Source organism: Harpia harpyja, chromosome 15, assembly GCF_026419915.1.
Source record: "Harpia harpyja isolate bHarHar1 chromosome 15, bHarHar1 primary haplotype, whole genome shotgun sequence".
NCBI classification, from domain to species: domain Eukaryota; kingdom Metazoa; phylum Chordata; class Aves; order Accipitriformes; family Accipitridae; genus Harpia; species Harpia harpyja.
The window spans coordinates 16,395,181-16,421,947 of NC_068954.1; the positions used below are offsets into that span (position 1 = coordinate 16,395,181).

A 26,767-nucleotide genomic window follows, 5' to 3' on the forward strand; every position below is an offset into this window, starting at 1 on the left:
TTGCCTGTAGCTCATACCTATGAAAGGCAGTGCAAGAACCAGTGGTAGCCAACAGTAACTTGACTGCTGATTTGGTGCAGGAAATGTGCTCCAGCTCTAAGTCATCCCAGCAGATGAGATCTAATGGAACTGTTCTAACTGAGATGTCTTGGCAAAAACTAAGCTTACGAGTACTTGGGACTACAAGTCATACTACAATAAGTTCCACAGCAATTTTGAGGATCTTTCTTCTTACGCTTTTCTTTTTTTTAAATTAAAAAAACTTTGGGTTTTGCTCTGATGCTTTCTACTTTTTTGGTTTTTGGCTTTTTTAAGTTTGCTTTGTTAGAAAACCAGGACTGTGTACACCTAGCAGATCCATTAGCCACCACACTTTTTAAATTGTTTTATTTCAAGTCCAGTAGATATTCCATCTTTGTAACTTCCAAAAAAAAATAAATACTACCATAGTACCTCCTGCCTCTGAAATATGTTTTTGTAAAACTATGAACAAGAGAGACTTATGTTGAAGTCACTGTAAAAATTACTGGAAGCAGTAGGAAGATCTTATGCAATTATCCTGCTACAGCATCTGCATTTTAATTTTACTTTCAGCAGCTAAAGATTTTTTTTTTACTGTAACACTAGGGTCTTGGAAAATTAATAGATGAAGCTTGAGCAATTTTTCTTTAACTGCAGTCAAGAAGACTGAGGTCAATCTTGAAATAGACATAAGGATAGTATTCTTGATTACTCAGTTGTAAACCAGGGATGTCCATGCCAGGCTGCAAAAGGAAACAATATGACTTTAGTACCAGTAAACAAACGTGCAGAGTTCCAAGCTACAGCAGATTGCTTTTGTGCTCCCCTTCCACAGGTGGAATGGAGTTTTGTATCTGCTGTGCTTAAGATGGGGAATTTGCCACTGAGAATCTGGCGTTTGCTTGGTGTTTTCAGGCTACCTAATACAGTTAGCATTGAGAATTCACGCTTTGTTGCAACTTCATGAACGTGTATTGTAGCATTTTTGTGTGCTTCAGCTCTAGAGCAACTAATTTCTTTCTCCTTTCTTCATGCACTGGGAATTTTGTGCTTGCTGGTTTAATGCCTAGCGGTTTATCCTAAATCGCTTGTACACTCAAGATATGGGGTGGGAGAAAGCAAGTACTGCTTCTTGCTGAAGGCCTAGATTGAGGTATTTAGTCAATGACAGCCTTTTACAGGGGATAGAGGTGTCAGAGTCCTAGCATTTAGTTCTGAATTCATTTGTCTTGCTTGTGTTGATCTGAATGTTTATAGAAGAGTTGAAGCTTTTTACCTGGAGGAACTGCCATAATTGAGCAGACCTATTTCAGTCTGGTAGCTGTAAACATCAGATGTTTTAACAGAAAATGTAAGCAATCTCTATGCATCTCCATCATAATCTGAGCCTACCTGTTACCCTAATCCAGTCTGTAACCACCGCAGGGATTAAAGGTGCATCCAGGGCTCCTCGCATTGCAAGATGTGAGGAGATGCATGCTCTAGCCCCTGGATGGTGAAAATGTTCATTTGTCTAAGCTGAGACAAGATAGAGCACGTGCACTTGCAGTCCAAATACATACGTCCATTATACTTGCTGCTGCAACTTCATCCAGGTGTTTGAAGACCACGTTTAGGACATCTCTGAGGCGTTTTACAGACTTCCTATTTGGCTGCAGCAGCATTGCTTGGAAATTCACTGGGAGGCCATACCTTGAAACACATCAACATACACAATCATCTGCTGGGAAGGGGCACACCTTTCTGCTCCTGCCCTTCTCTCTCTCCAGTCTCCTGGCATGCTAGTTGATGGTGCATTGCAGAAACAATGTCAGTGGTGGTGTGCTGCCTCCTTATCTGAAAGCATTTTGGTTTTGAAGCTGAAAGTCAACTAAACGATGTCTTTGTTTTCCACTTCCCTGTAAGTGCCCCCAAAGAACTGTTCATCAACTTTGTACGTCACCTTTTTTGTGGTCATCTGTATTGTCTCCTGTTAGCTCCTGGAATGAAGTGTGTAAGGGATGTTCCCTCCCACAAAGAAACTGCTCCAGGAAGACAGCTGTGGATTTTGACTTCTACAGGAATGGCTGCCAGCACTGCATGTTTACCCACTTACCTCAGGACAGATTCAACAAAAACTCTCAAGGCTTTCACATGAATCCAAGCCACAAATGCTTCGCTGAAGTTCACTTTCAGCCAGCGCAGTAACGGGCCCTATGAGAACAGATACAACAGTGCTGTGATCCCCTTGCTGTGTGAAGCAGCTCCATAGCTAACACCGCTGAATCTGTCATGGGCTGCTGAGATAATTCTCAGGCAGCCTGTTAGTGGCTCCCAGTTTATCAGAAACTCAAGTGACCTTGGGCAAATTGTGTTATCTATCCTGTGCCTCAGTTTTCTGAGCTAAATGGAGCTCACAGGAGTCTGTTGGAACCATAAAACCATTTCTGAGTGAGAGGTGCTTAGGCACGCTGGTAGCAGAGGCTGTCATTATGTGGGCCATCAACTTCGTGTGCTACTTACATATTGTTGTTTCTTATCGGAAGCTAATTTCATCAGCTCTTCCTTCTCACATTTCAGTTCCTTCTCATCAAAATAAAACTCTCGAACCATGAACCTACAATTGAATGACATTTGCTCTCATAAGCCATAGTCCAAGCAATACGCACGCTCATTTCTTTTTTTTCTGGAGAAGCGGGTACGGGATGTTTCAAAGTTGCTAGCCATTTAACCAGTTCAGGTATGTGGAGGGTGGGAGTTGAAGTCACCCACAGAAAGCAAGCTTCCTGCTGTCAGTAGCATGAGAGCAGGAAGGACAATTCCAGGATCTGTAGTCTGGTGCTTAAAGAACAGGATCGCTGCTGTATCTACTGCCACAGCTCCTTCCCACCCTGCCTTCTCAGTGGCTTTAGGACCAGCAGCAGCCCAAACAGTAAAGAAGTCCTGAAAACCAGTGATGGATTCAGCTGTACTGCACACAGAACAAGCCTCACCTTACATCTGCTTGCTAGCCTGTGCTGCCTAGCAATTGGTGCTTCTTACCTGTTCTCCCTGGCTTTAGCCTTGAAGTCATCCATCACTTTTCTAAACAGGGTCACAGTGAAGAGTCCTCCCTCTGCATCCTCAGCAATCATTCTGTGGGAGGGAAATCCACTGCTGTGATTTGACATGGCAAATCCCTCATGCCGCCTTTACCACCTTCTTTTGCAGTTCTTTTTTTCATTTATGATACTAAACAACACCCTGCTTTTCAAGAACTGCTGTGACTGAAATAGAGAGCTAAGTCTTTACTAACACCGGCTATGCTATCTCCAGTGTAAAACTCCCATGAATTAAGTTCTTGAACCCATCGTAGTACACACACATTCTGCCTGTCTGATTTTTCTGTGTTTCCTGGTAACATTCCCCCACTTTCCATGCACTTCTGTTTTTTGAGACAGGCAGTAGGAAACAGCTTTCTTCTTTCTCTGTGCTTTTCACTTCTTCCATTTCAGATAATAGCAGTCACCTCTTGTGCCCTGGATTGGACCTCATGGTGTGCATGAACTGAGCAGTGGAATGTATAATTCCTAGGAAGGATTTTTTTACTCCAGGTGACAGGATAAGTTAATATGGCATTTGCTAATGCAAATGACACTACAGTTAATTATCCTATTCTACAGCAGGAAGCAATTAAAGATGCAAAGATAGTGTTTGATCTTTGTAAAAAGTAGTTTCTATAAAGTTGTATGTGATTGCATGTGGCTGAATGTCCTGGGTTCAGCTGAGATGATAGAGTTAATTTTCACAGGAACCTGGGAGGGGAAACCAGGACACTGAATTATGCCTGGATTACTGTAACAAATTGTTTGTCTGTTTTACACAAAAAGCAAAGGCCCTGGTTGAAAGTAGAAAGAACTAGATTACTGGAAAAGGGAACAACAAGCTAATTGTAAAAAAAACAGTAATTATTTTTTTTTCTTTAATCTGCACTTCCCTTCAAGAGAGTAATTTCTGATTTCAGTTGAGAATGAGATTGGGCAAATCTATATGTTAACATGGAGCCCATGGGTTAGACAAGTGATTCCTTCCAGGATCCACCAATTTGAGGGGCTGAAATATGGCAGGGATCTCTGAAACAAACAGGGACCTTAATTTGGAATTTCACTTACTTGGTGGAGCGAGGCACTACCATATCGGAGAGGGATTCATAGGTCTTCTGCCACTGTACGTAGCTTGACCTTTGAGCAACACAAAACAAAGCACAGTAAATAAATACTATATACCAGAAAGCAAATGTGTGGATAAATAATTAAGCTAATGGCTTAGGGTAGAAGGGTTGGAGCTCATTGTGCTGGTAATGTGATTAAGATACATTAAGCCTCTCCTATCCTTCCCTCTCCTAGTCACCAGCTACGGAGATGTTTCCCTCAACACTGCACCCTCAATCCTCACTTTGTGTCTTGGCATGAGGAAGGGCCCAGAGCAGGAAGCTGATGGTGGGAAGAATGTGGCTTTTGGCACGTACTTCCAGGCTGCCACACAGCATCCCATGCTCCAGGACCCCTGCACAAGCTGCCCCTGATCCACGGTAGGTGTGGTACGTCTGCTGTCTGCAATCCCAGAGCTGATCCGGTGCTACAGTGCAAACGTGGCAAGTGCCAGCGCTGGGAGAAAGGGGTCAAGGGGATGGTAAGAGTTTGCAAAGTGAGAAGTCTGTTTATAGGGGGAATCTGAAAGAGTGTGCAGATAATAAACTCAACAAACTTACCTCAGATAGCTTTTTGTAACATGGTTTTCAGACAAAATAGTGATGGAACTGTATGTGTATGTTGGGACAGAGCTATACGGAGAGGAAAAGTTTTGTGTAGGCTTCTGGGAAGGATGTTGTGTAACTTCACAACTGATGGTGATGGCAGTCATCCTATTTGCAGGCATTTACGAACACACAGCCAGCAGAGGCCTTGTGAGTTTGACAGGTCTAATTCCTTTTATAAACTTGGCTAAGCTCCAGTAAGAATCTGGTTTTCTCTTTTTTTTAACTCATACTATTCCTACCAGGAGGCTGTTTGAGAACGCACTCTGTAACCATTAAAAACCTGCATCCCAATTCTGTCCTGCTCCAAGTTCAGAGCAGTCTTTGTCTCTTTCTTTCATGCCAGCACCACCCTTGGCAGAAACTGTTCTTTCCTCTTTGCTAACCGCTCCACCCATGCCCCAGTCAGGGTGCTGATGGGCTGCCCCAACCTCACCCAGTATTGCTTGGATCCGGTGCTTAGACCTGAAACTCAATGCCACATTGAGCGTGTGTGCACGCACTATTGCCTTACTTTGGCACCACAACGAGCAGCGTGATAAGATACTCGGAATTCAGAACAAAGTCTTCTTTATGCACAATGTCTGCTAGGGTCCGAGTCAGCAGATTTCCCCTACGGTGAAGAAGACAAAGGAAAAATAACATTAGCAGGAACCCAGCAGCAGCACACTGGAGGTATCGTGCTGTGGTTATAGTTGCTAATAGTATATACTGGGGTAGAAGGCAGCCAGGAAGGAGGTGGCTGAAGGACACGTCTGCACTTCTAAAATGGCTATTTAGTTATTTTTACTGCAACTAAAAAGAATAAAAAAGCAACTACTACTAATGGCAGATTATTGGTGACTAGCACTAGGCTAGTTTATGCCCTTTATGTGAAATTATACCATTCTGCTGCTATTGTTTCTACATTAAGGGTGTAGATGCTTGGGAAGCGCACATCTGAAGTTACCATCCCACTCCTGGTCATCACTGCATCTTGCAGGAGGCACCTGCCTTCTCAGACTGCCTGTTGAGATGCCTGTGTGACCGAGCTTCAGTCAGAGTAAGCAATGTTAGTATGGACCGAAGCCATCAAAGCAACCCTGGCATACCTGGACTGCCACGGACAAGCACACAGAGATACCTCCAGCTGAAGGACAGTGGGAGCAGCAGTCTGGTGCGCACCAGGGGGGACCTGCAGGAGGTGGTCTCTTCACAGCCCAAGCCCACTTGATCACATTGAGTCCCACTACTGCTGCACACTCAGGAAGTGTAGACGGCTGGGGCTGGCCGGGCATGGCTGGTAGGCACTAGGTGTGTGTGGGAAGAGAGCAGCTGCCCTCCCTGTCGCAGGGCAGGAGTGAAGAAGGACCTAAACCAGTAGGTTTTGGTTTGAGGTTCTCTGTCCCAGTCTAAACACTAATTAACTGGCCAGTAGCATCTTATTAGATGTTTGTTCAAGCCAAGCTAGCTGGCACTGGTAGTCACCAGAGAAGCCAGCATTTAAAGGTGGATGGGACGGTGAGAGGACAATAGACCTGGACCACAAAGTCTCTGTTCCTCTCCCTCATCACCTTGCTGGAGGCCTGGCACTGCTCATGTTCCCCACACAGAGCTTCTTCCTCTCTCCAGGTGCTTAAAGCTGACATGGAAGCTGGAGAGATGCTGCAAGAGTGGGCTGGGAATACAAATGGTGCCAAGAAAAGAGAAATGGGAGCTAACGTCCCCTTGTCCCTCCCGCCCATGATTATCCACATGCATGCAGCCTGAGACAAACGTGTCTAAGACTGTCTATGTCAAGCTGGAAGCACAGGCCAGTGGTGCTGGCTGGCGGTGGTGAGGCATGGACACAGGAACTCAGCAGAGAGAGAGGGAGATGTAACTGTGACCTGCCTCTGCTGACCCTTGTGGGCACTGCAGTCCCCATGTTGAGCAGGTCACCATAAGGGATAGCGGGTTTTTTGACAAACTCGTTCTGAACCACCACCTGGAAGTATTTTTTTCTGTGGTTTCTCCTTGGGTTCAGTGGAGTTGGTGCCAGGCATGCTCATTTTAGCTCCACAGTCAGAGCAAAATTCAAGCCACTCTGGACTTTGGTGTGAGCCTCTGTGACTATCTGCCTTGGGTAAAGGCTGGTTTCTAGGGAGGCTGCCAGCCTGCCTGGCTGCAGTGCCAGGAATCATAGAATCATAGAATGGTTTAGGTTGGAAGGGATGTTAAAGATCATCTAGTTCCACCCCCCCCCCGCTATGGGCAGGGACACCTTCCACTAGACCAGGTTGCTCAAAGCCCCATCCAACCTGGCCTTGGACGCTTCCAGGGATGGGGCATCCACAACCTCTCTGGGCAACCTGTTCCAGTGCCTCACCACACTCACAGGGAAGAACTTACATCTAATCTAAACCTACCCTCTTTCAGTTTAAAGCCATTACCGCTTGTCCTATCACTACATGCCCTTGTAAAAAGTCCCTCTCTGGCTTTCTTGTGGGCCCCCTTTAAGTACTGGAAGGCTGCAGTAAGGTCTCCCTGGAGCCTTCTCTTCTCCAGGCTGAACAACCCCAACTCTCTCAGCCTGTCCTCACAGGAGAGGTGCTCCAGCCCTCTGATCATTTTTGTGGCCCTCCTCTGGACCTGCTCCAACAGGTCCATGTCTTTCTTATTTTGGAGGCCCCAGAGCTGAACGCAGGACTGCAGGTGGGGTCTCACCAGAGCGGAGCAGAGGGGCAGAATCCCCTCCCTTGACCTACTGGCCACGCTGCTTTTGATGCAGCCCAGGATACGGTTGGCTTTCTGGGCTGCGAGCGCACATTGCTGGCTCATATACAGTTTTTCATCCACTAATACCCCCAAGTCCTTCTCCACGGGGCTGCTCTCAATCCACTTATCACCCAGCCTGTATTTGTGGAAGGCGAGGACCTGTGTCCTGTGTCCAGAGCAAGGGGCCTGAGTAGGAAAAAGTGGCACATATGAGCATGTGTTGGGCAAGGGCTTGCACAGCATCATCTAAGTTGCTTTAAATTTACTACTTACTGGAATTTACTATTCTCCCCGGTGATACCCTGGAAAAAAATCCAGGTATCAGCACTGACATAAGTAAAGACCACAAGCAGTTGAAGACAGGAGAGAGAACATTTGGGGAGCCCTGACAAGGCATTACCTGGACCAACAGAATGAGACAAAGAAAAGAAAAATGTAAGTGGGATGCTGGTGAGGTGCGGCAACAAGCAAGACAGAGCTGTTTCCTATGGGAGCTCTGCAAATGCTGTTCATAACATAGGAAAGAAACAGTTCTGTCCTGCAAAGGAATCCACCAGCTGACCCAGCTCATCTAATTTCTGACTCCCTGAAATCTCATCAGAACAGTAGAGCACATTTGGTTTTGACTCTTTCCAAGACTGTCTGCTCACGCTGCCAATAAAATCGTATTAGGAACTGCAGTCTCCCTGAGCTGATTTTGAGACATGCGGATCACACCAGCTCCCCACCTCCAGCTTTCGCTGGGTCTGTAGATGCTCAGCATGCCCCAAAGCCAGAAAAATTTGTTCCCACCAGAACACACATGCTCCACTGTACAGCAACGGTGCGAGCACTGTCCTCAGTTCAGCCATGTAGCATTCCAGATGCAAACAGGCATGTGCTATACTTACACAGTTTTTTTCTCCAGGCTTTGCAAATTTCCTTTAATGTTGTTGTATGCAGCTGATCGTGTCTTTAGGTCTGTTTCTATCTGAGTCACTTGCTATAACAAAGTAAAAAAAGTGAGTCAACTCAGTGCTTGAGGCATTGTCCTTGCCCCCCTCCCACTACCTCTGCACCTTAACACAGCTGTCAGCCCCTTGTAAAACCACCCGATTGTGGCCAAGTCGGAGCCGGTGTCAGAGCTCCCCTGGGGCAAAGGCAGAAGAGTAGGATTCAGTTAGCTGTTGCTTTGTGTGTTATAGCTGTACCTAAGGAGCAAGTTCACGGTTTCATTTGTTATCTATATTGAACAACACATCACGCCTTTCTGAATGGACTGACTGTGTAAATAATTCATCCAGACTGCAATGGGTCTGATTTAATGTCAGGCCAATAATTTCACAAAAGAACTCCAAAATGGAGAATAATATGGCGGTATATAAAACCAATAAAATATTACAATGAAGGGGATTAAAGTGCAGAAAGCATGTCAATGTACCCTAGTAAATCTGATAAAGTGCCATATACTTACAGACTGGATAGGTTTAAATATATGTACCGTTATTATTACAGTAGAAATTAAAGTGATATCAACTGCTTCAGTACAAAGTATGTGCTTCTGAGCCTGTTCCTGCCCAAACCAAAGGCAAAGCTCTCACTGACTGCCATGAGAGGAGAGACCAACAACTGCCAAAAGACATGCTTCCCCATGCTGACATCTTAAAATTTGGAGTACAATTTACCTTTGCTAATGCTTCTGATATATTCTTCAGCGGCTGCTTTATGGGATATTTGGCCATGTCCCACTCAAACCGTGTCAGGTAGCTAATTAGGTCAACTGAAAATGCAAAGAGATGCATGAAAGCAGATAGCTTACCAGATGGCAGGTCAAAGTTTGGGTAGTAGTCCCCAGCTATAGCCTAGGCATAATTTTGTCTGACATTAGAGACAGGACTGAACCAAAAGCCCACCTCTGAATCCTCATAGAAATTTGATCTAGATGAAATCCACACAGATCATATGCCCAATCTAATCATCTTTCTAAACCTCCCCAAACACAGAAGCTGAAACAGAAATCTTTTCTGCATTACACCTAACAGTGTAGAACAAGCATTACTGTAAAATTAGCTGTATCAGCAGGACACAGCAACATGCAGCCATTCTTCACAGTAGAAACAGCTTCTCAATGTAATCTCAATCTTGATTATTGCAATACGCCTGGATTTAATCCCAGCAAGAGCTACCAGAAAAATACTTTGTGCCCAGGACCAGCAGTAATACTCAGGGTTGTTGAGAGTTTGATCAAAGGTATTAAGAGCGTAGCTGATGTCATTTCTCTGTGATTCAGTCAAGTGCTCACTAGAAATCAAACAAATTCAGGTGCAATGAGGAATTCCTCATTGACTTTGCACACAGAGCTCCCCATCTCGCACAAAGCTATATGGTATTTCTCTAAATGGATAAATCCAGTCACAACAACAAATTCACAGCAAGGCCCCGTGCATGCAGCCCCACAAAACAAGGCACACTCAGACTGCAGGGAGCCATGGCTTCTGCCCAGAATTGAGGGGACATGACACATATGTCACCCAGCTCCTAGAATAGGATCATGCCGTTTCACTCTGAAGACCAAGGCTCCTTAACATTAGAAAACATTAAGGCTTGGTACATTATGGTACCAAATAGGGAATTCTTGTCTAGCAGCTCATGAAATCAGACAACTCTCTGCCTGAGTCTTGAGAGCCCTTAGGATGCCAAACACACCCCTACATAGTGTTCTTGGGCAACTTTATGGGATGGGATAAAGTCATGCATCCTGCCACAACAAGCAGAGGGGCTGGGACTGCCTCCCTGCAGGTTAGGGAGGCTAGAGGAAGGCAGCAGGCAGGGTCTCAATGTCTAGACAAAGAGGCCAGAGGCACGGTCATCTGCAGGGTGCGCTTCCTTCCAGACCAGAAGGGTAAACATGGAGAATATCTGGGAAGTAAGTTGCTCTGGGGAGATGGGGAGCAAAACAAGCTCAAGGTGCCAAGGAGGGGCATGCCGGGGCCGTTCAGTGCTCTTTGCTGCCTTGTCCAGACAATTAATTCAGTCCCACAGCGAGGTCTGAACACAATTTCTTGTGGGCTGGACTTCCAGGGTGTGGGGAAAACTTTATGAACCAAGATGCATGAGAAGGAATGTGAAAAGTTGTATAATTGCCATACTACCAGGCTGAGGGTTCTACCCTGTCTCCTGTGATACCGAATACCCTTGGCAGGAGAGCACTATCCTTTCCATGGGCTTCTCTCACCCCACAACAGAGTCAGTTTACCCTATTAGATTTCCAAAGCATGGAAAATCTTATGTTAGGAGGAAACAGGCTTCTTAGCAAGGGATAAACTGCCTGGGAGGCAGAGAGCACTGGCATGACAGTGTTCTCCCCCTCTTTCTAAAACCACAGCTGTGTAAACCTCCCCCCCATCCAATGGACAGTAGTCATGAGGCAAAGATCCAACCCTTCCTGCTAAGGTCTGATTGGGAATCAGCAAATTCCCCTGCACAGGAAGGGTATGGAACGGAGGCAAAACTGCAAAAGGCAGGGAGAGCTATCACACAGCTCCTGTGTGTGCAGCTCTCCAGCAGTGCTTGCTCATGGTCTCTGCAGGGGAAGGCAGGGAGGTCAAAAATATTTGAGCGACAAAATTCATTTTCAGCATGGGGTATGCGACGCAAGGATTTCATCCCGCTGCCCCTCTTCCAAGCTTTCTTGCTTAGGCTTTGCTAAACTCAGTGGGACTGAAACCTGCAAAGAGCATGTTATTACTGGGCTGTGTGGAGGAACAGTATACTCACAGGCTCTTTAAAGACAGACACTGACCTGTTTATAGCTGAGGAGATATGAAAGTTCCCTGGAGACCTACACATGCCCCTTCTATCCTCACATTCCTTGAATCTCAGCAGAATTCAAATGTCAGGCAGTTAAGCACAGCATGTGTTCTCAGCCTGTTTTACAAGTTCACTCCTGAGCAGTGCTCTGGCACTGGTGCAGTTTAGTTAAGCAGCCTGATCTTGGGGATGACACAAACTACTGTGAACACACTAGCAGAACCGAGCTTAAAATGCCAAGCAGTCCAAGCACCCTGATGCTCCTGGAATGGCACTCCTCATTTATGGAACCTGTAAAGTCAATTCTAAAAGACTTCACATAGCTGCCCATCCAGGAGATGCTTCCTACCTACCCCAACGTGCTCACAGCTGCCCAGGAACCCCGCAGCCTGAGTATCTCGTAACTCTAATTTATTCACCTAGCTCTAAGAGGCAATATTAAATACTTCCCCTTCAAAATGCTTAATTCTTCAAAATTGTTATGCTTCCCATTTTGCTTTGTTTTGAGCTCATTATAAAGAATGAAGTTATTCCACCACTTACCAAATTTTAAAATTCATTTGGGTTTAATTTTACTATAAATGGAAGAGAGTTTGGTCCGAATCTTTAAAGAAAAGGTTTACTTACATTTCACATTTCTTATTCTGTCATAAGCAAGAAAGCATTTCCTGCTGTTGTGATATACTAAAATTCCCTTTATTACACAAACACACATTTCCCTCTATAAGAGAGACATCTCCACATGGCTGCTTCCAAGTGGTGCCCACTGGAAAGTAATGTGTGTGTTCACTTAACTAAAAGTGCTGTATCTTCTAGTACTTTGCATTTTTCTTCATGTAAATCTAACCATACAATTGTTAGACACACAGCTACCACCTTCATCAGTTCATGGACCAAACTACTGTCAGGATTATATACAACTGAGCTAAAATGAGAAAACTTGTATAGTGCAACTTAAAACAAAGTTTGAGTGGGGACAGACTAATAGTCAAACAGGATGATGCAGCAAGAAGTCATGTCTTATAATTTTGTTTCTGATTTCACAGCCTCAAGGAAGTCTTCAACATAAGGTCCTTTTGCTAACCAGAAAGGGGAGGAGGAAGAATTAGTACAGCGAAGTTGCTGCTGCTTATGAAGAATGACGCTGGAATATATTACGGGAATTCTTATATACTAAAGCTGACTCAATTTTTTAAGATGCAGTCAATAAACTTGGAAAAGTTAATGTCTTAGTTTAATATGATTTGTTTGGGTGACCAAATCCAGACAGAGGACAGAAATTAGTAACACATACAAGTAATTTCCACATCCTTCTATTACAACACATGCAGAGCTGATAGGAAAGGAAAATGGTGTAAAAAGAGGAAACAAAGGAAATAAGTGAAACCTGTTGTTTCTCAAGTCATAGGGATATCGTGATCAAGCTACGAGGTTGTTACTTGAGAAATCCATCGTAACCTGATCACTGTATCTCTACAACCAGACCAAGACTTGTCTCTAGCACTAATACACACAAATGCATGCTTGTAGCACCACAATCATCAATCCTCAACATACTTTTGAGACATTTCATTTTATCCTTTAGCCCTGAAATACAGTAAGTGGGATTATTGTACTCGTCAAGCAGTTGCACTCATCAAATGTCAGTCATATGTCATGCAAGGAAGACATTTCTGAAAGAACTTCCTCCCCATCCTTTACTCATACATTTCTGAAGTACAACACTGCAGGCAGTCAAAGGGTGATGGAGTGTGCACTCTTAGTTTTTTTAAAAGTGTCATTCTACAAGCCTGTAATTAGCATGTGTAACACATCCAGTTTTGTTGTACTTTTCCAGGAGAGCTGGGGAGGAATTTGCTCTGAAACACACTCAGGGTCTAATGAACTAGGAGCCATCAGTTTCTAAACGTTAATTTTGTCCTTGACACAGGCTCCCTTTAGGGCCTTGACTACCATGGTAGATAATAAAGGGGGAAATTTAGTTCATGGAGGTTATAAAAACACCACATTGACTACTTAGAGATGGTGTACGGAGCATACAGTAAGGCGGCATGTCCGAAGCGTGCCTGTTGTCACTGCCTGCTCTTCTTTGCTACCCAGCTGCTGCCAGCCAGGGCAGGACACCACCGGAGGGCATTTCTTCCTAACTGGAGCAGCACAAGCACGTCCTGCCAGCCCCTGGAACAATCTTGTGAGTGCAGCCCCGGCTTCATGGTTTGGAGCTGTTGCCTCACACGTCCACCCGTGATGTCAGAAATCCACAGTTAACAATGCAATCTATCCCAGCACTGTAGGAGGGAAGGCAAATCACTAACAGATCACTGACATATGTCATGCAGCCATACAAAATGAGATTTAGCTGCCTGTAAGAGATCCAGCCCATACAGGGCACAGGGCTAGGTCATTTTAGGAGTGAGGAAGGATGTCTCCTGCTTTCCTCTTCACTCCTCAGCTCTGGTATTAGAAACTAGTTCAGTACCAGAGGCTGAACACTGTCCTGGAAGCAAAGCTGGCGCTGGATAAAGCTTCTGCTAACTTTGAGAAAAATGGGAACAGGCTAGATGTGTTCTCAAAAAATGTTGCTGATGGTTGTCCTTTCTAGTATGTGAGTGTTTCAATTCCACATGTTCATATTCTGAAGCAAACAAAGGCAGCAGCAATGCATTAAAAAAAAACACATTCACAGAACCTACCTCCATTGGCCAGAAGATTTTCCTGGACTTTATCTTTTGAGTCCTCCATAACTTCTCCTATATACTGGGCTATTTTCTTTATTACGCTTAGGTGTAACAAGAGAAGCTTTGTTAGTGAAGAAACAAAATGCATATAAAACAGTTGCCACAATAATCTGATAAACATGGAGATGCCCAAACAAAACACTTCTGAAGCAGGGCAGGTTAATTTGCAATTCAAATGATGATGAACAATCTATGGCATATTGCAGAACTAAATGCCTTATTTCTCAATACACTGATCTCCACAAACATAGGTAATATCATCTCCCCAGTGCTTTAGACTTCCAGAAGATCAAGATTCAGTCTTCTGTACACTCAGGATACTCATAGCAGAAACCCATGGCAAGAAGAAGGCAAGAAACCCATGTTTAAAACTCCAAAGGTGATGGAGGAGAAAGAAGCTACATACAGACAACATTGGCTGAAAATCTGTTTCATGGGATGCTAAATAAACCCTTAGGGCTTGCTGAGATAAGGTTGTTACAAAGTACTCAGGGGAAAATGACAATGTTCTTTTGTTTGACAGGAAGAATTTCCTTCTTATTCCTCTTTAGGGAACTCCTCTCTTCAGCACGCTGGACAAGACACTCCTTCAACATGTGGAAGAACTAGATTCAAATCCTCCCTCTGCCCGATTCAGAGCAGTGATTTGAACAGAGCCCTTCCTGGAGAACATTGTCTCCATGTAGTTGTTATTTATTCTTTGCTTATTTTAAAAAATGGATTCATTGAGTCTCTCCAGCAGTAGATCCCCCTGGCTCTAGTCAAAGCACCTACCTCACACAGGTCAAGAGCCTTTCTGGTTGTTCTAGTATCCTTCTGTACTCAGAAATATTCACGGAATTTGGCGTTTAGTTCCCTAACCGCTCCAGGCTCACTACACATTGTTAAAAAAAAAAAAAAAAAGCAACTGCTAAAAAGTAACTGCCTGATCATGAAATTGGCAGAGAGATGAAGTGGACATAATCCTTGGTGTGGTGACAGGGAGTGGAGCATAATGGCAGGCTTCATCTCCCTGTCCTTCCTTACAGAGGGGAGACTACTACAGCTGCAGATTTGCTGAAGACTGAAAGGGCACCTACAGTGTTTGGACAATGTGTCTTGTGACATCCTGTGCCTTTCAAGAGCTCAGGAAACGACATCAGGCCAGGTACAGATACCACGAAAGATTAGAGAAAAGGATTTTCTTTATGTGCTGCAAAGCAGTTATACAGGCCATTTAAAAGCAATAATTCATAGAGGTAAAGATTCCCTCTATCTCCACTCCTGTGAAGAAACTTACAGTCTTTGGAAAGGTTTTCCTGTCCTGTGATAGGGAGGAAAAATCTGAGATTGCTGATGCTGCCAAGAGTGCAGTAGTCAGAATTCCTGCTGTTTGGGGTCATTTAGCCTAGACAAGAGAAGACCGTATTGTGGCCTTTCAGTATATAAAGGGGCCTTATAAGAAAGATGGAGAGACACTTTTTACCAGCATCTGTAGTGACAGGACAAAAGGCAACAGTTTTAAACTGAAAGAGTGTAGATTTAGATTGGACGTGAAGAAGAAATTCTTTATGATGAGGGTGGTGAGGCACTGGAACAGGTTGCCCAGAGAGGTTGTGGATGCCCCACCCCTGGAAGCGTTCAAGGCCAGGCTGGATGGGGCTTTGAGCAACCTGGTCTAGTGGAAGGTGTCCCTGCCCATGGCAGGGGGATTGGACTAGATGATCTTTAAAGGTCCCTTCCAACCCAAACCATTCTTCTCATGACCCTGGACAGGCGCAGTTCAGCGTGCCTGTAGGAGCAATCTACACCATTGTACTCTAGTTCACATCCCTTTCTCAGGACTGCCACAGTTTTTCACCATCTGGCTGCAGCCACTTAGGGACCCGGTGCCAGCTGAGTGTTGGTAGAGTACAGCGTGTGCTGCCCACACTCGGGCTGCGGGGAGGGTGCAGGGATCCACACAACAGTTCCCCATCAGCTGCAACCTTGCCAAGCACTTCAGCAATTTTCAGCTGGTAGATGCAGCTGGTTTTTGGCTCCTTCACAATGCTCAGGGAGCCCAAAGGAACTTGGAACAAGGCAGGACTTCAGCCCAGTTGGTAAGAACAGTATAGCAGGAGGCTAAAGACATTACAGAGAAAGCAGCCAACAGGAAAGTGTATAAACCAGTAGCTTTTCCAAGGAGCCTGAGCTGCTTTCATTAGCATTGAGTGCAGCTGGTGGCTAACCTGATAGCTGGGAGACAGTTAGCTCTGGTCTCTCTCCATAGGTATAGATGGTGAGACCGGTATTTACTCTCATGTACCCGACAGTCCTAGCTTCCCAGGTGAGGCTTGGTTCCCTTCCAGCCCACACGCCCCAAGGTCCCTGCAGCAAGACACAGCCAGAATGTATGTATACGCTAGGCCAGAGAAATGTTCTCCAGTTCTGGCTTAGGCTCTGTGCCTTGCCTTGCATCCTGTGAAATGCAAGTGGGATTCACTCATCCAATACATTCCCCATGCAAAGACAGAACACGCACCTTGCACACCACTGATGTCTGAGGCAAGCGAGAGGAATCAGACCCCCAGAGGAGCCCCATTGACTATAGTGACATCCAACAGCAAGCAGCTTTCACATCCAACCCTTAAACCTCTGCCTTTAGGTGAGATGAATCCCACCTTAAGCAAATATCATGCTCAAATGATGCGTTATAAAAGGAGAGGGTTTCAGCTAAACTGCCTCAAGAAGTAGTAATAAAAACCTGTAAAGAGAGTAACTCCATTTAGCCTATTATTATGGCTTGGAAGACTCTCACATTTTGCTTCTGAAATTGCTGCAATGCCATTCCTTTAACAACAACAACAACAACAACAACAAAGTCTAACACTCTTTAAATGATACTGTGTATTAAAGGGTGCTACCAGCTAGGCCTCCAAAATACTGCAGGGAGCAGAAGCCCTGCAATCTGAGGCCACTGCAGAATGCTGCACCGACCAAGGACTGGGGAGAACCCCCAGGTAAGAGTGACCGAGGGGACTGTCAGCTTGAGAGAGCTCCATGCTACCACACGGTGACATGGAAAAACACTCTGCCTCCCTGCGTAAATAAATAATAAAAGTATGTGGAAACAATAGATCCTGCAAACTCTTGCCCCTTCTCTGCTGTCCTGGCCGGAGGCAGCGCTGACAGGTTTGCACTGCCTGGCCTTACTGGCAGCTGTGTTTATCTAGCAACAGTTCAGCAGGTAGCTGTTTCAGAGGAGCAGGAATCTAAATGCTCAGGTCATTTGTACAGGCTTGTAACCCTCTGGATGCCATTTACTTCAACGAAGTGTGAGTGCTTGGCATTTTAACCCTTGAATCACAATTTAGACTCAAAACCCTGGGCATTTATTTAACGCAAAATGCTTTTGTATGTCCGCGTGGGACTTGATCTGCTAATACATGTGTTGATTATTCTCTGTTATTACTCTATTCTAATGCATTTTTCTTATTTTTCAACACATTTTTCTTAGTTTTAAATCTTGTTGATCCTTCTTGGTTACCTAGCTCGATAGGCAAATGAGACAAATAGGAAGAGTCCTTACATCAGCAGGTCACGGTGGAAGGGCCTCACAGACCCCTTTGCTCAGTGCCTATAGCATGTCATATAGTAAGAGTCATTACTGGCATTAAATAGACTGTTAGTGGAGTAAAGTGGCATTCAGCTTGAACAAGGATCTGTACCATGTTGTCGAGTTAAGACAAACATAACAGAAGGAGCCAGTGAGCCTAGGGAGCTCGTACTGACATTTCACTTAAAACTACCCTCCGTGATCTTACATGGATCCTACAGGCAGCTTTTCGGAAGTCCTAATTCTTCACAAAGCTGGGAATTAGTTCAGCCCTTCTGAAAATCAGTTCTGCATGATTTTTGGCAGCCCTCAAACCCAGATCACACAGTTGCTTGCCTGTCTGCTGCCCTGGCTAGAGACACCTTCCTTGAGAACAGATAGTAGGTGTCGGCACTGTCTCTCCCCAAATTTGCCCCCATTCCTACTTCATGAAGAATCTCTGCAGTAGGAACCAGAGGCCTGAACGTGTTTACAAAGAATTTGGGGCAGTTGTTTTTTGGCAGGGTCACAATGGAGAAGGTTTTCTTGATGAATTAAATTGCTCTGTCCTACTAAAAATCCCGAAAAAAGGGATATGGTTTAGTTTTAGGTAGTCCCGTGAGAAGCAGAGTTGGACTCAATGATCCTTATGGGTCCTTTCCAACTCAAGATACTCAATGATTCTAAAAAGATCAACGTTGTGTGCAACCCAGAGTGATCAAATGTAATCATCCTAATACAGCCTTGCTGTCGCACCAGTGACGTGTAAAAAAACCCAAAAAACCTATGGACAAATGTATTCTAGAAGACTTACTTTTACCCAAACCGCCTAGCATAGATGTAAACAGTTTACATCAGTGTTTCTGTATGTGTTTGCCAGACAAAATCTATGGAAGTATCAAGCATATTTAGACAAGCAAATCCTTATCAGTCCCAGCTGGGGGGAAAAAAGGCAAAAAGCCCCAGAGCTAACACATGCCTCTGTGACCAAGACCACAACTATACGTGAGGTATGTTTCCAAAGCAAAAAAGAAAACCCCCCAAAAACCCAGCAGCTTATACTTTCATTGCCTCAACGACAAAGTCGACTTTGTGCCATGAAGTATCTTACAACCTGGCATTTTCTCAGCTTGCTGTACTATATTATTCTTTGTACACCCAGGTCAGTTTGGCCCAAAAGGGACGCTAGGCAATGATCATCAAGGAGATCATGTGAGCTTTTGCATAAGTAGGTTTGATACAATGTGAGTCAATATTTTGATTTTCAAGGAGTTTAAAAGCCTGAGAGGGAGAGCTCTGAATTTCATTCAGAAGAACTTATTCCTTAGAACTCCTATATCTGGTTGAAAAGGGGCAGAAGGCTCAATAGAAATATTCTGGGAAAATAAGATTAGGGAGGGCTTCATATTCTTTAAATGCTGTTTTATTAATTTAAGTTTCTGGATGGGGTGGGAAGATGTTCTTTAAAAAAAAAAAAAAGAAAAAAAAAAAAGAACCTTTTTAAGCAGTTCCATTTCAAGAAACAGCTTCCCTAGCACTGCCACTCAAATGGATTGCTGTGCACACAAAACTATCATGGACCTAATGCAGCTAAATTTTAAGGAATGAGCCTTTCTTTGTGATGACTCCATGACGATCAACACAAGGGTTAAACAAAGCCTATCCACTTCAGTCCAGTTGTAGTCTGGGCTGAACTGAGTCAGACCGAGGTGAACACAAGGACATACCGTTCCACAAAAACAATGTCTGTTTCTCATTTGTAGGTAGTAAATAAGATCTATTTTACCTTTCAGCAAAGCTATCAAGTTTTCCCAACTCATCTGACAGACCAACAAGAGCATCCAGTGTCCCCACCTGTGCAAAAGATGAGAAGTAGGTGAAAGATGCACAAGTCTGTCTAAGGCTTCTGTTGGCAGAGGCTTAGGGAGACCGACTTGTGTTTAGCACTTGTGAATTCAACTGTTTGGCAGAACTTTATATACTTGGTGGAAAATAGTAGCAATTCCTTTACCCAAGACCTAGGGCATAAAAAGCCTTTTCCAATAAAGGAAAAAAGTATGTGTAGTCTCAAGACTACATGTCAGCGTCTTCCTTCCCGTTTTCATTCCCGTATCATCAAGTTGCATAGACTAGTCTTTAACGTGATAAAATAGTGACTAGAAATGCACACAATATACATACAAACAAATCAGATGTACTGAGAGAACCAAGGGAAGCAGCACTTATTTAAAAGGGGGTCTCTGCATTCTTTGCTATTACCAAACACTAAGCCTCTCACAAAGCCATTCCCTCCAAGACCAACATCTGCTTTTTCTATGACTCTGTCACAGTCATAATCCCATGTTTATGGCATTGCAATATATTGCCAAACCTTTTCTGTAACGTTGCCAGCTCAACATTATGAAGGCTCAAGCTGAAGGAGAAGAAACAAATTTTACCTAGAACAATTAGCAGAATATTAATAGGCTGGTTGCATTTTTGAATATTACAAATGCTTTATTTCCTTTAACATTAGCAGACTCACACCAACACTGGCTGGGTAAGGCCCATAGATGGTAGAAATCACATCAATCTCAGGTGAACATGCAAAAAGCAACATTCCCAGTCTGAAACATTCATATGACAATTCAGTAGGTTATTACTTGGGAACAGGCCACATTCCCCTTTTACTTGCACCCTTATGTAATTGGAACAGCTCAAGTTATAACTGTTAACAATCTTTTTGGATTAAAGCCAGACCCTGGATGCACTAAGTTTAGCTTCGTTAAGTGATGGGTGATGGCAACTCCCCAACGAACCAAGTTCTACATCTGTGGTAGCTCCATTGACTAATGCAGCATATTTGGATTTTTAATAGCCACAAGTGAAATAAAAATAAGGTGCAGATCTTATAAAATAAGGATTAAATCATGCAAAGATATTAAAAAAATCATGGATTCATACTCTTCCTATTTATATGATGATATGAAGCTGGGTAATGTAGCTGAATATACACACACATCCATTTCACAAGGAGTGATGTGGGTTATAGCACTGTTTTCTCTGTCAGCAGTCTTACTGCCATGGTTCTAGATACTTAGCTACTCTCTTTGCATTAGCGATCCAAGATGTACAATGCTGTATGACTTTCATGACTGGGCCTAAATGGTACATTGAAGGCAATAGATTAGTTATTTAACTCATCTCACTCATGTTCACTCCTTATACACATATCCTTCCACTGTGAAGGTCAGCTTCAAGCACAATGACTCCTTTTCTCTCTGATCAATTTTCAGTTGACTGAACACAACTCAACCCCCAGCTGCAATGTTCTTCTACTCTCTGCATATTACCCCCAAAATAAATCCCACATTTATCCCAAAAGTCATTAGTCCCTGATACTTTTGTATTGCCCATGCACAAACCCCTTCCTCATTTACCTTTAAGTCTGGAATATGGAATTTGCTGTTGCTCGACAGGTTGGATTTAGACGTCACTGTGTTCATTCTCTCCCATGCCTGCAGATTTGCTTTATCTCCCGGGGCAGAAATTAGCCAGAACTCCGACATGATCTAATCTTTCCCTTCGCTCCTGGACACTGTAGAAACACAAGGCAGGTAAGTGACTAAAAGAGCACCACACAAAATGTGTTCTTCCCTAAGAGCAGAAAGAGTTGGAACGGATGACTGATTTTTTTTCAGAAACACCAGGAGAGTGAGTCAGTCCTGCGTCTCAGGCTGAAATGGAACATGACCTTCTCCAGAATGTCACGGAAAGAGTGTGGCCGTTCGTCCTTTCTCAGGGTTGTTCCATCCAGTTTCTGAACGAAGAAACGAAGCTTCCTCCTCCCCTTTTCCCTCCCAGCCTCTTCCATTCGCCTTGCGCTGTAAGTCCAGTTCCATTGCGGAGTTTGGGGACTTCACTAAACCATCCAAGCGTAATTAAGGATTTCTGTTTGATAAATATCGTCACTCAGATTTTTGGGCACTTGTAGGCAAAAGTGAAAGCAAGATGTAAAAAGCCCTCTGCTGAACACGCAGGCTGCAAAGGATGCCACAGGCATGATGGAATATTGCTTTCCCCTGTGTTTTTCTTCCCAGGTTGGATAGGAAGGAGCCGGAGGAAGGCAAGTCGCGGTGCAGAGAGACGGTGATCAGCAGAACAACATAGACACAACAGTCGCGATAATCCACGCGGGACAACCACACCGGCGTTAGCCGGACAGAGCGGGGCAAGACAGCGAGAAGCAGAAACCGCGCAGCAATCTCCCGAGGCTCTCCCCGGAGCCTCCCCCGCCCGGCACGCCTTTGCTCTCAGGTGCGTGGGTCGGGGAAGATTTGGCGCTTGCCCTTCACGCACCCCGCGGTGCCTGGCCGCTGCCCGGGGCCGGCAGAGCCCCCCCCCCGCCCCGAGCACCGCCGCGGGGGGCGGTGGTGCGGGCGCTGCCCCGCTCCTCGGTACGCGCCGGGCTGCGCAGCCCGAGCCCTGCCAGCGGATGGAGGCGGGGGGGGATGCTGCCGGTGGGGGGGGATGCTGCCGGTGGCGGGGGGGGGTGCTGCCGGTGGGGGGAGGATGCTGCCGGTGGCGGCGGGGGGGATGCTGCCGGTGGCGGGGGGGGGATGCCGCCGGTGGCGGGGGGGGGTGCTGCCGGTGGGGGGAGGATGCTGCCGGTGGCGGGGGGGGGGAGCTGCCGGTGGCGCGGGGGATGCTGCCGGTAGCGGGGGGGGGCCCGCCCGCAGCCTGTCCGCGCCCGTACCTGCGCCAGCTGCCTCCCCCTCCCCGCGCCGCCCCGCTGCTGCCCGCCCGGCGGCGGCGGCGGCTCCCGGCGTGGCGGGCGCGGACACGCCCGGTGAGGAGGCGGGCGGGAGGGCAGCCGCTGGATCCGCGCCGGAGAGACGGGGGTGGGCGCCGGGGCCGGGGGGGGGATTCTGCGCTTGGCGAGACAAGCCCGTAAAAGCCCGGTAACAGCTCTGAGTGGTGCAGCTTTTCATCGTTCTGCTCTCTTTGAAACTCGCGCGGATAATGCAGAGGCCATTCGTTTTTATTAAACGCTGACTGCCTTCAGCGAGTCTGAAGGGTTGGGAATAATTAAAGAAACTTTTAGGAAAGTCTTGCTTCTGGGACTTCCCTGCGTGCTTTATTTAACAAATCCTCACGCGGTGCAGCAGTCGGCAAGGTAGCGATGCTTCCTCCCCTGGTGATGCTTCTTCCTTGGCTGAATGATAGCTGTGGCTTTTAGTCCTTACTGAGCCTCACGTTTGCCTTAAGCTTGGTTAAGATATTGGGAGTTTCGTAGGTCAAAACGTTCTCCGGAGCCTTCTAAACCAGACAGGCTCTGAAGGAAAAAAGCGCCTAAACAACTTCGAGTACCTGCCTTTGAGGGGCATCTCTGCAAGCAGGAATTTAACCCCCTCATAGAGTACATGGTGCATCCAGTTCTCATTTTCCAGTTGAGTGGTCTAATCACTCTGCTGCCATACAGCACTTAGGCAATCTCTCCTATTACTGGTGTTTTATTTTCCTCCAAAGTGCATTCTTTGCTCATGTTTCTGTGTATCAAGTGTAAATGAAGCCCCACAAGAAACTAAACAGCAGGATGCTCTTGGTTTTCCACATGATCTGTCCTAAACTGCAAGGGTTTGAGATGCTGGGGCCAGGCAGCTCTGCTCATGCACAGAAGCAGAGCTCTTGACACTTCCAAGAACCTCAAATGAAGACCCCTAATGGGTTTAAGTATCTCCAGCACTAGGTAGAAGCAGCTGATGGAAGACATCCTGAATCATAGCCTTGGACTTGGACTGTTCCACCCAAATCATGCTTTAGGTAGCTAACATGCAGCTCAAGGTCTTAGACTCTAAATTTATAGGCTCTTTAGATTAGCCAAGGATTCATCTTCCTTTGCTTCACTTGAACATTTTTAGTGATATATAAAAAAGCAATATATGTGTGGAGGAAGAGAGTCTCTACTGAAAGCTCTCCAGAAAAAGACACTGAGAAGATTTGTAGCTGAAATAACCAGTCTATGGGGGTTTTTTTTGCTTGTTTTTTTTTTTATTTATTCTTTTTCCTTTCTAGGCTAATTAAACATTCAGTGTTCATAACTGCGATTATTCTAGTTCTTTTCAATCATGGTGTCCTCTAGGGCATGACAAAGGACTTTCCAGAAGTTATGCAAAAAACCTAACATACTGATGTGTGTGATGGCATTCAAAGAGATAGTGATTATTGGCTAATCTTCCATTTTTTTGTTTCTTTAGACTATGTGTTTTAATAATGAAAACACAGTCAGCTGATGTTTGAGTATGTACATCATGTATTTCTACCCACAGGCCAGTGGTCTGAAAGGTATAGTAAACCTCACCTAGATAAGGCAGTTCTTTCCCATCTCAAACCAAGTACAGTTTTCACTGGACCCTTGCTGCAGTCTCAAGCCATGGAAATGCTTTGCATGATTGATTTTAGAAATGTTATGTTCTCACAGGCTTCTTAAATTTAGAATTGTGTCAGTTGACACTAGTGTTAACAGACAAGAAATGTTACTTGCTGCAGTGGCGCTAGCTGTTGGGGATGCTTCTGTACACATGGATATTATATTGAATAAGGTAAAATCCAAGCTGAAGGGTTGTCAGATTATTTCTAGATTCTACAATATATGCTATTTCCTTCCTAACTGTTTTTATTGAAGCAATGTCATTTTTCTTATTTTTTCATATAGAATCATTTGCTTTGGTTACTATTATTAAAGTGGAAAGTATTTTGCTACTTAATTTATTGTTTTAACAGAAAAATATCAAGGAAACATGATGTTAATGCCTAAGCAATGTCCTATTGAATGTTTTCTATTATCACATTTTCTGGTTTTACTGTGACTTTTTAACCTTTTTTCCCCCACTATACATTTTTTTAGGCTGGATGAAGCAGCAGTGAAGGTGGAGGAAGGAAGGAGCCTGCAGCACGACATGCCATGGGATATGGAGAGTCTGCTGCACACTCTGGTGGTAACACAGCTATGACAGCTCCTGTCTCCCCTGCCATTTCCCTGGCTGGTCCTGCGTGTGGTGCCATGTGATCTCAAAGCTCTCTAATTCCCTCATGATCATGATGTGTCTTTCTGCTCCCTTTGATCCATCAGTGCAATGAACCTTTCCATGATTTTGCCTCTCTCTATGAGTACTTCTTCAGATGTCACACTAAGGAGCAAAACTCTGCCTCCAAACAGTCATTAAGAGTACTGAAATATCCTACCTGAAGTATCTCCCAAGGCAAATTAGTCTAACAGATAACCAAAATTAATTACCTAGACAATTATGACATTGATACTAATGGGAAAGCTTATGTTTTAAGCTTGCAAAACAGGAACCACAGAGCTGTAGTTCTCTATAAAACAATTTATACATCTATTACAGGGATTACCTGTTTAGTCTTCTAGTAATGTGGTGGTGGGGGGTTCCCTCTGCTTAGAAAGGATCTTTTAAATCCTATTTCCTATTCCTGTGTGTTTTATTATTACTGTAGCAATGTATTAAAAATTATTGTCTAAAATATTTTGATGAAGGAACTCTTAAATAACTTGATAATGGATAATAAAATTTTATTTAAATGAAAACATTTTTTCTGTGTTCTTTTAGAGACTAGTGTGCAAACTACTTCTTTATCATAATTCCTTAGCTGTGTATCTATTTCTTAATTATGTTAAAGAATATTGGTTATTCACTCGCTCTGTACTGTGAAGTGCAGCAGAACCTTCCTGATGAACTGCTTTTATACACTGAATGTGAAATGCTGTTTCAATGTGAATGTACCTGACAACTCATACCTAACATAATGAAATGTATGTCCGTACTGAAGGGGCACTGTCTCGTTGTCATTAAAATCAGTAAAGGTAACATTCGGTTTGCTTATCACCACGTTGTTTCACTGCACCACCATGTCTGTCACCAGGTAACGCACAGAGCAAATTCTGACACTAGAAAAAGAAAAAGCAAGCAAAATGATTTGCTCTTGGTTGAAAGCATCCTATATCACACCTATTTGCAGTCAGTACACCTACCTGCTCATCTATATTCATTTGAATGGAAAATCTAAGAGTATATCATTACTACATAAAACAAAGATTCATTATATACAAGAAGCAAAATGCTTTGTCAAAGCTTCTCCTGCATCATTCAGATCCTGACTTTTTTAACTGTTATAAGTGTAACAGGCAGATTTGGCTACTTTTAAGTTATCTGGATTGAAATGTTAATAGTCCACATTCTAGTTGATCTTTTCCCCTTTGATTTTCTAAGAGGTCTTAAATGTATGACTGGCCAGGCTCAGATTTATCAACTTTGTCTGAAAACCAAATTTGACTGAAAAGAACAAAAAATTAATTTCAAGCAACTTGAAATAAAACACTGTTTCCTGCTGTGCAGGCAGAACCTCTGGGTTCTACTGCACTGTGCATTCTTTGTTTGCACTGTGGTCAGTTAAATGCTTCTAGACAATGGACAAGAGGGTCAGGAATCCTTGAGCAGTCTCACCTAAAGAAAGTCACATAATTCTCCAGTCTGTAAGAATCTCCAGTGTTTTACACCTCTAGGAATTCTTTGTAGGTTCAGTCCTCCTGACCCTGCCTAATGCCTTTTAAGGTGCCATGGAACATCCTGTTGGGCTTCAGCTGTGCTTCCAGAGAGGACACTGGTCTTCTGTGCATCTTGCATCACACCAACTAACCCCCTGTGGAAGTCTGGATTCCTTAGGGCATCCCAAATAGCAGAAGACCTCTATGTGTGGCCAAGTGAATTCAACTTTAAATGTCTATTAATAGCTAGTGGTGGTCTAAGTAATCGGACAGTGGAACCTAGAAATGGTTGAGCTCACCCCGAAGAAGTCACCTAGTGGCTACCGCGCTATATTGCTCCTCAGGCTTCATTAACTGCACTTGCCAGGGATGAGATCCAGCTGCTGGAGCTTCTAGTGCCACTTGAGATGTCCTTGCACACCCAGCCTGGCCTCCAGCTCGTGCCACAGAAGGGCATGGGTTTTCCATAGGTCTTGTGTCAGCCCCATCTAGGTGTCCTGGATACCGTGTGGCATCTCAAATGCCACTAGACAACCTACATTTAAACAAGCGAAGCCTTAGGTCTCTGAAATGGGAGCTTAGACATCTAGCACCCACCCGGGCACCTATAT

At 44.6% G+C, this 26,767-nt stretch overlaps 1 protein-coding gene and 1 long non-coding RNA gene across 2 annotated transcripts; one reads left to right on the forward strand and one right to left on the reverse strand.

Annotated features, from left to right (window-relative positions):
• Window positions 1-371: 371 nt before the first annotated feature.
• ATP6V1C2 (ATPase H+ transporting V1 subunit C2) lies at window positions 372-21,452 on the reverse strand. Its single transcript, XM_052809504.1, has 13 exons — window positions 21,348-21,452; window positions 21,034-21,191; window positions 19,401-19,468; window positions 14,014-14,099; window positions 9,196-9,290; window positions 8,422-8,513; window positions 5,310-5,408; window positions 4,152-4,220; window positions 3,043-3,135; window positions 2,524-2,617; window positions 2,117-2,214; window positions 1,584-1,713; window positions 372-764 (listed from the first exon to the last, which is right to left on the reverse strand). Exons 2-13 carry the CDS (start codon window positions 21,160-21,162, stop codon window positions 669-671), a joined length of 1,149 nt encoding a protein of 382 aa, XP_052665464.1. The 5' UTR covers window positions 21,163-21,191; window positions 21,348-21,452; the 3' UTR covers window positions 372-668.
• On the forward strand, window positions 21,113-25,479 carry LOC128151821 (uncharacterized). The gene is made up of 3 exons (XR_008238472.1): window positions 21,113-21,210; window positions 21,295-21,910; window positions 24,501-25,479. It is a non-coding gene; the product is annotated as an uncharacterized LOC128151821 (long non-coding RNA).
• Window positions 25,480-26,767: the final 1,288 nt, after the last annotated feature.

Excerpts from the sequence above, each read along its gene's own strand:
- ATP6V1C2 (XM_052809504.1), bottom strand. The coding sequence starts at position 21,162 with ATGTCGGAGTTCTGGCTAATTTCTGCCCCGGGAGATAAAGCAAATCTG. Across the intron at positions 19,469-21,033 it reads TCCATATTCCAGACTTAAAG|GTGGGGACACTGGATGCTCT; the intron begins GTAAATGAGGAA and ends TCTTTTGCACAG. Across the intron at positions 3,136-4,151 it reads GTAGTGCCTCGCTCCACCAA|AATGATTGCTGAGGATGCAG; the intron begins GTAAGTGAAATT and ends TCCCTCCCACAG.